This window comes from Gadus chalcogrammus, chromosome 13 (genome assembly GCF_026213295.1).
Source record: "Gadus chalcogrammus isolate NIFS_2021 chromosome 13, NIFS_Gcha_1.0, whole genome shotgun sequence".
Lineage (NCBI taxonomy): Eukaryota > Metazoa > Chordata > Actinopteri > Gadiformes > Gadidae > Gadus > Gadus chalcogrammus.
The window spans coordinates 4,774,050-4,782,140 of record NC_079424.1 but is presented as its reverse complement, the minus strand read 5'-3'; the positions used below and the strand labels follow the sequence as shown (position 1 = coordinate 4,782,140).

The 8,091-nt window shown below is 53.2% G+C and overlaps 1 protein-coding gene across 1 annotated transcript in view; it reads left to right on the top strand.

Annotated features, from left to right (window-relative positions):
* Positions 1 to 115: 115 nt before the first annotated feature.
* dip2bb (disco-interacting protein 2 homolog Bb) overlaps positions 116 to 8,091 on the top strand; it is a 22,044-nt gene continuing 14,068 nt past the window's right edge. The window contains exons 1-14 of the mRNA XM_056606435.1: positions 116 to 121; positions 223 to 346; positions 729 to 838; positions 934 to 1,036; positions 1,126 to 1,190; positions 1,553 to 1,646; positions 2,007 to 2,126; positions 2,758 to 2,872; positions 3,301 to 3,440; positions 4,236 to 4,372; positions 4,469 to 4,549; positions 4,656 to 4,783; positions 5,592 to 5,706; positions 6,712 to 6,913. Of these exons, the coding sequence (XP_056462410.1) occupies positions 116 to 121; positions 223 to 346; positions 729 to 838; positions 934 to 1,036; positions 1,126 to 1,190; positions 1,553 to 1,646; positions 2,007 to 2,126; positions 2,758 to 2,872; positions 3,301 to 3,440; positions 4,236 to 4,372; positions 4,469 to 4,549; positions 4,656 to 4,783; positions 5,592 to 5,706; positions 6,712 to 6,913 (1,540 nt within the window). The remainder of the gene's footprint in view (positions 122 to 222; positions 347 to 728; positions 839 to 933; positions 1,037 to 1,125; positions 1,191 to 1,552; positions 1,647 to 2,006; positions 2,127 to 2,757; positions 2,873 to 3,300; positions 3,441 to 4,235; positions 4,373 to 4,468; positions 4,550 to 4,655; positions 4,784 to 5,591; positions 5,707 to 6,711; positions 6,914 to 8,091) is intronic.

The following is an 8,091-nucleotide window of genomic DNA, read 5'->3' as shown; positions in this document are numbered from 1 at the left end:
GTGGGTTGGTTGCCGTGGTGATACTGATGATGGGGATTTTGCTGTGTGTTGGTTGCCGCGGTGACCCTGAGGAAGAGTTTTTTACTCTGTGTTGGTTGCCATGGTGATACTGAGGATGGGGGTGTGGTGTGTGTTGGTTGCCCTGGAGACACTGAGGAAGGGGTTTTTACTGTGTGTTGGTTGCCGTGGTGATGCTGAGGATGGGGTTGGGGTGTGTTTCAGGACGCGGGCAGCAGCCAGGTGGGCTTTCTGCTGGGCAGCTGTGGGGTGGGCCTGGCCCTGACCAGTGAGATCTGCCTGAAGGGGCTTCCCAAGACCCCCACCGGGGAGATCCTCTCCTTCAAAGGTCTGTTTCATTCAGGGGATCACAGATGCTGAAGTGTGTGCGTCGTGGTTGGTTTAGTAGCACGTTACGACTTCAGAAATACACACTTTGATCATCTGCCAGCAAGCTGTTCAGAATATTAAACCATGTTTACATTCTGCTCTCAGTTCAGTTACACCGACTGCGTGGTCTCTGTCTCCCTGTCTCCCTGACTCACTGTCTACCTGTCTCTCTGTCTCCCTCTCTCACTGTCTCACTGTTCCACTGGGCTTACTGGTCTCTCTGTCCCACTGGTCTTACTGGTCTCTCTGTCCCACTGGTCTTACTGGTCTCTCTGTCCCACTGGTCTTACTGGTCTCTCTGTCCCACTGGTCTTACTGGTCTCATCGGTCTGTCTTGACAGGCTGGCCCCGGCTGAAGTGGGTGGTGACGGACTCCAAGTACCTGACCAAGCCCTCCAAGGACTGGACGCCCCACGTCCCCACGGCCAACACGGAGCCCGCCTACATCGAGGTGAGCCCCTGCTGGCTCCCCCCCCCCCCCCCCCCCCCGGGTGCTCACGGTGGGTCCCATGTCTCTGACCCGTACCCCCCGTCTCCTCACTGCAGTACAAGGCCAGCAAGGAGGGCACGGTGATGGGTGTGGCCGTCTCCAAGGTGGCCATGCTGACCCACTGCCAGGCGCTGACCCAGGCCTGCAACTACTGCGAGGGTGAGCCTGGCGAACACAGTGGCCCGGGGGGGGGGGATCCAAACCCGCAACCCGGGAGGCCGGTTCTGACTCCCTCTGTGTGTCCGCAGGAGAGACCATGGTGAACGTGCTGGACTTCAAGAAGGACATCGGCCTGTGGCACGGCGTCCTGACCGTAGGTTGACTCTTCCTCAGGGAGCAGCGGGTGGAGGAGTGTGTGTTCTCTCTGTGTTCTGATCTCAGTTCTCATCAGCATTGCTTTTTGTCCATCTTCAGTCGGTGTTTGTGTTCGCCTTTGCATTGACATGTAAATCAATGGGCTGAGTCCCAGTCTGTTATCTCAACCATGGTGTTTGTGTGCGTGTGTGTGTGTGTGCGTGTGTGTTCTTGTTTGTGCGTGTGTCTGCGTGTGGGTGTGTGCGTGTTTGTGTGTGTGGGTCTGGGTGTTTGAATGTTTATCTTTGTGTGCTTTTGTTGGTATGTGTGTGTGTGTTGGTGTGCGTGCGTGTGTGTGTGTGTGTCTGTGTGTGTTCCCAGGCTGTGATGAACAGGATACACACCATCAGCGTCCCCTACGCCGTCATGAAGGCCTGTCCCCTCTCCTGGGTCCAGAGGGTGCACGTCAATAAAGGTGACCTTTCACCTCTTGTCTGAGGCAAACATCAGTGGTCTTTTTAACATGCATGTTCCCATGGTAACAGTTGATCCTCCTCTCCTCCCTGTGTGGGTATGCGTGCGTTTGTGTATGTGTATGTGTGTGTTTGCATTTGTGTGTTTATGTATTTGTGTGTGTGTGCGTGCGTGCCTGTGTGTGTGTGTATGTCTGTGTGTATCTGTGTGTGTTTTTATGCATATGTGTGTGTGTGTGTGTGTGTGTGTGTGTGTGTGTGTGTGTGTGTGTGTGTGTGTGTGTGTGTGTGTGTGTGTGTGTGTGTGTGTGTGTGTGTGTGTGTGTGTGTGTGTGCGTGTGTGTCTGTGTGTGTGTGTGCAGCCCGCGTGGCGCTGGTGAAGTGCAGGGACCTCCACTGGGCCATGATGGCCCACCGGGACCAGAAGGACACCAGCCTGGCGTCACTGCGCATGCTCATCGTGGCCGACGGAGCCAACCCCTGTAAGGACCCCGGAGACACACCCCTAGATACAGGGCCCCTGGGGACACGCCCCTAGATACAGGGCCCCTAGAGACACGCCCCTAGACACAGGGCCCCTACAGACACGCCCCTAGAGACAGGGCCCCTGGGGACACGCCCCTAGACACAGGGCCCCTGGGGACACGCCCCTAGACACAGGGCCCCTGGGGACTCGCCCCTAGATACAGGGCTCCTAGAGACACGCCCCTAGATACAGGGCCCCCGGAAACACGCCCCTAGATACAGGGCCCCTGGGGACACGCCCCTAGATACAGGGCCCCTAGAGACACGCCCATAGATACAGGGCCCCTAGAGGCACGCCCCTAGAGACAGGGCCTCTAGAGACACGCCCCTAGATACAGGGCCCTTGTCTGAGGACTGGCATCAGACTCATGATAAATAGCTCTTGAAGATCATCCAGAGTCAGGGCTCTTTACCGTCTCCACCAATAAGTTGTGCGGTAACATAGAGGACTTCTGAATTCGAGACCAACACACTCCAAACGTCCATCGATTCGGTACGTTTGGAAAGTGATCTCTCATCCTCTCTTTCCCCATCCTCCCTCTCTCCCTCCCTCCTCCTATCTCCCTCCCTTCCTCCCCCCCCCCCCAGGGTCGGTGTCGTCCTGCGATGCCTTCCTCAACGTGTTCCAGCCCAACGGTCTGAAGGCGGAGGTCATCTGTCCGTGTGCCACGTCTCCGGAGGCCATGACGGTCGCCATCCGCAGGTACCAATCACAGCGCGGCGTTCACAGGGTCCAACATGGCCGCCCTGTGCAAAGAGAGACGGTAGAGGAAAGGACAAAATATGGATACAGATGGACCGAGATTTAAAGAATCCTTGCTTGGCTTTTCACAATTACTCAGAATTACTTTGACGTGACAAACAAAACACTTTGATGTTTGTAATATTTATCTCCCTCTCTCTCTCTCTCCCCCTCTCTCTCTCTCTCTCTCTCTCTCTCTCTCTCTCTCTCTCCGCTCTCTCTCTCTCCGCTCTCTCTCTCTCCGCTCTCTCTCCCTCCACTCTCTCTCTCTCTCTCTCTCTCTCTCTCTCTCTCTCTCTCTCTCTCTCTCTCTCTCTCTCTCTCTCTCTCTCTCTCTCTCTCTCTCTCTCTCTCTCTCTCTCTCTCTCTCTCTCTCTCTCTCTCTCTAGGCCGGGGGTGCCTGGCACGCCCCTCCCTGCGCGGGCCATCCTGTCCATGGGGGGTCTGAGCCACGGGGTCATCAGGGTCAACACGGAGGACAAGAACTCGGCGCTGACGGTTCAGGACGTGGGCCACGTGATGCCGGGGGGTGAGGGCCGCTCCAACGTTGTGTGGCCCATCATTGTATGCTAGCTTACTAGAAAGGGTTCCAGAGGGAATAGGTACATTGCCTTCTATCAGGTTATTTGTCACCATCTGGTGGCCGTAGGGTGCAACTGCTATGGTTTGGTTTGGGTCAATCGATTCTCTGTTCGTCCTGACCTTTCAATGAAGGGGTAAAATGTCAAGATGTACATTGGGATCTCAAGATATCTCCCTGTTTGTAAGTTTATATTGTCAAATTTGCATTGGATTCATGGTTATTGGGTGGTCTAGAGCCGAGTGTGGTTAATGGGGGGTGTAGAGGCTCTTTTAAAGGGTGGTGCAAAGGCCTCTTTATTTAGTTTGTTCAGAGGCATGTGATTCTCCTGTCCCCTTCCCCCCCAGCATCGGGAAGGTGGTGTAGAGGTGTGGTTGTGGGTGGTGTAGAGGTGTAGAGGTGTGGTTAACGGGCGGCTGTGTCTTCTCCCCCCCCAGCCCTGATGTGCATCATGAAGGTGGTGTAGAGGTGTGGTTATGGGTGGTGTAGAGGTGTGGTTAACGGGCGGCTGTGTCTTCTCCCCTCCAGCCCTGGTGTGCATCATGAAGGTGGTGTAGAGGTGTGGTTATGGGTGGTGTAGAGGTGTGGTTATGGGTGGTGTAGAGGTGTGGTTATGGGTGGTGTGTCTTCTCCCCCCCCAGCCCTGATGTGCATCATGAAGGTGGTGTAGAGGGGTGTTTAGTGTTTGGTGGGTGGTGTAGAAGCCTGGTTAACAGGTGGTGTGTCCTCATGTCCCCCCCCCAGCCCTGATGTGCATCGTGAAGGCCGACGGACCCCCCCTGCTCTGCAAGACGGACGAGATCGGGGAGATCGTCATCAACTCGCGGGCCGGCGGGACCATGTACTACGGCCTCCCGGGGGTCACCAAGAACACCTTCGAGGTGGGACCCTACACTGGACCTGGGGGGGGTGCATCTCGGGCTCTGTACTGTACTGACCTCTGACCTCTGACCTCTGACCTCTCTTCCTGTGCCCAGGTGATCCCGGTGAACTCCAGCGGCGCGCCCATCGGGGAGATCCCCTTCGTGAGGTCCGGACTGCTGGGGTTCGTCGGCCCGGTACGTGGTCTAACTCTCAGTCTGTGGGGTTCCTGAGCCCCGGAACGTAGCCTCTCCGGTCCGGTGAGGGGTCTCTGTGACTGACCGCTTGTCCCCTGGGCTGTAGGGGAGCCTGATCTTCGTGGTGGGGAAGAACGAGGGTCTGCTGAACGTGAGCGGGCGCCGGCACAACGCCGACGACCTGGTGGCCACCGCCCTGGCCGTCGAGCCCGTCAAGACCGTGTACCGGGGCAGGTGAGTTCCTCAGGGGGCCCTACACTCTGCATAGCTACCCCGCTTACACCCCCAACCCCCGCACCCCCTTTTACGCACTTCTGTACGTCAAGGCACTTAAAATAGTACTTAGCATTGTGTAGCATCTTATCCTAGCATTCTGTGTTGTGTACGGGAAACGGGTTAACCTAGTGATTGTAAGGGTTAGGGTTAACAACCTAACCAACTGTACCGACAGAGATACATTGTTGTTTCTCTTTCTTTGGACAAATGGAATTATTGTCACTTTGGATAAAAGCGTCTGATAAATGCCCTAAATGTAAATGTGAATGTAGGCATGCTGGGATTTCTGCCTGCAGAAAGAGGAAGAGTACAGAGTAAACACATTTTTTTTCGGACCACCAGGGCGAGGAGAAATTATGGTTTTCTTTTTCATCTTGCTGATACGTTGTCCGTCATGTAGACATAAGAAGGGATATTCAACACACATATTTACACTGAACTCACAGGCAACCGCAGACTTTGACGGATAAGAGAGGCAGCCCAGTGAATGATTAACTATCTAGAGGCCAGCGGATGATTACTTCCTCATAAACAAACTGTCTCACCCCACACAGAGAAGTTAGCAGCAGTGACACCTGGTGGCCAGGAGAAGCCACTGCAGCGCTAAAGCAGCGTGCTGACTGTGTTATTGAGAAGAAATTTGGTGTAGGGGGCATGTGCAGACACGTTGTACTGCTGAATTTAATTGTGTGTGTGTGTGTGTGTGTGTGTGTGTGTAACTGTGACTGTGTGCGTGTGGCTGTGTGTGTGTGTGTGTGTGTTCCAGGATCTCGGTGTTCTCCGTCACCGTATTCTACGACGAGAGGATCGTGATCGTGGCGGAGCAGCGGCCAGACGCCAGCGAGGAGGACAGCTTCCAGTGGATGAGTCGCGTACTGCAGGTGACCAGCTCTCGCTGCCGCTGCTCCTGTCCAGCAGGGTCTACCTAGAGCTAGAGGAGGGGGTTTCCATGGTAACCTGTAGAAGAGGAGGGATGTGAGAGGAGGGGGCGGGACTACCTGGACTATCCCGGCAGGGCCAGGGGGTTAGGTAGTAAGTAAATAGTTAAGTGTTTCCATGGTAACCTGTAGAAGAGGAGGGATGCTGGAGTATGGGGTTTCCATGGTAACCTGAAGAAGAAGATGTTTTCTAGAGGAGGGCGTTTCCATGGTAACCTGATGAGGAGGAGGGATGCTGGAGTATGGGGTTTCCATGGTAACCTGAAGAAGAAGATGTTTTCTAGAGGAGGGCGTTTCCATGGTAACCTGATGAGGAGGAGGGATGCTAGAGAGGAGGGGGTTTCCATGGTAACCTGTAGAAAAGGAGGGATGCTAGAGGAGGGGGTTTCCATGGTAACCTGTAGAAGAGGAGGGATTCCAGAGCAGCGGGGGGGACTGGCGGTTAGGGGCGGGGCCAGGATAACTCCTCAGAGTGTCTGCGGTGCACCAGCCTGTCACAGATCAATAGTTCTCTCTGCGGGCGGCTCAGACAGGAAGTGTAGTGTTACATCCTGCTGTAAAGGCATCCCATAATACATGATGAAGGTGATACAATGTGCTAATGCACCGCCTCCCTCTGTGATACGATAAGAGACTCTATAAGAAGCAGGCTGCAAGTCCAGGTTCTTGCCTGTTGAACCATGAAGGAGCTGGGTATGCACTCCGTGTGTTTGGAGTGAGAGTGAGACATGTCTCACTCTCCTATTTAGTTGGCCCGCGCTACGAAGAGTTTTATTTTATTTTTAAAAGACGCCCTGTCAAATAATAACCATTGGCTACCAGCCTCCCAGCCCAGCTGAAGTCAACTGACTGGTGTCTAGAACCAGAAGCAGGAGCTCCCAGTAGGCTGGTGGGTGCAGAACGTCTCCAGTCTCTGAGCCCTCCTCTGTTCTCCTGCTGCGTCCCCAGGCCATAGACAGCATCCACCAGGTGGGCCTGTACTGCCTGGCCCTGGTGCCGGCCAACACCCTGCCCAAGACCCCCCTGGGGGGCATCCACGTCTCGGACGCCAAGCAGTTCTTCCTGGAGGGGAACCTGCACCCCTGCAACATCCTCATGTGCCCCCACACCTGTGTCACCAACCTGCCCAAACCACGGCAGAAACAGCCAGGTGTGTGTGTGTGGTGTGTGTGTGTGTGTGTGTGTGTGTGTGTGTGTGTGTGTGTGTGTGTGTGTGTGTGTGTGTGTGTGTGTGTGTGTGTGTGTGTGTGTGTGTGTGTGTGTGTGTGTGTGTGTGTGTGTTCTGTGTGATGAGGTTCTGTATGTGTGTGTGATGAGGTTCTGTATGTGTGTGTGATGAGGTTCTGTGTGTGTGTGTGTTCTGTGTGATGAGGTTCTGTATGTGTGTGTGATGAGGTTCTGTATGTGTGTGTGATGAGGTTCTGTGTGAGGAGGTTCTGTATTTATGATGAGTTTCTGTATGTATGATGAGGTTCTGTGTAATGCGGTTCTGTGTGATGAGGTTCTGTATGTATGATGAGGTTCTGTATGTATGATGAGGTTCTGCATGTATGATGAGGTTCTGTATGTATGTTGAGGTTCTGTGTGATGAGGTTCTGTGTGCATGATGAGGTTCTGTATGTATGATGAGGTTCTGCATGTATGATGAGGTTCTGTGTGATGAGGTTCTGCATGTATGATGAGGTTCTGCATGTATGATGAGGTTCTGTATGTATGATGAGGTTCTGTATGTATGATGAGGTTCTGTATGTATGATGAGGTTCTGCATGTATGATGAGGTTCTGCATGTATGATGAGGTTCTGTGTGATGAGGTTCTGCATGTATGATGAGGTTCTGCATGTATGATGAGGTTCTGTATGTATGATGAGGTTCTGTATGTATGATGAGGTTCTGTGTGATGAGGTTCTGTATGTATGATGAGGTTCTGTGTGATGAGGTTCTGTATGTATGATGAGGTTCTGTATGTATGATGAGGTTCTGTATGTATGATGAGGTTCTGTATGATGAGGTTCTGCATGTATGATGAGGTTCTGCATGTATGATGAGGTTCTGTATGTATGATGAGGTTCTGTATGTATGATGAGGTTCTGTATGTATGATGAGGTTCTGCATGTATGATGAGGTTCTGCATGTATGATGAGGTTCTGCATGTATGATGAGGTTCTGTATGTATGATGAGGTTCTGCATGTATGATGAGGTTCTGTATGTATGATGAGGTTCTGCATGTATGATGAGGTTCTGTATGTATGATGAGGTTCTGTGTGATGAGGTTCTGCATGTATGATGAGGTTCTGTATGTATGATGAGGTTCTGTATGTATGATGAG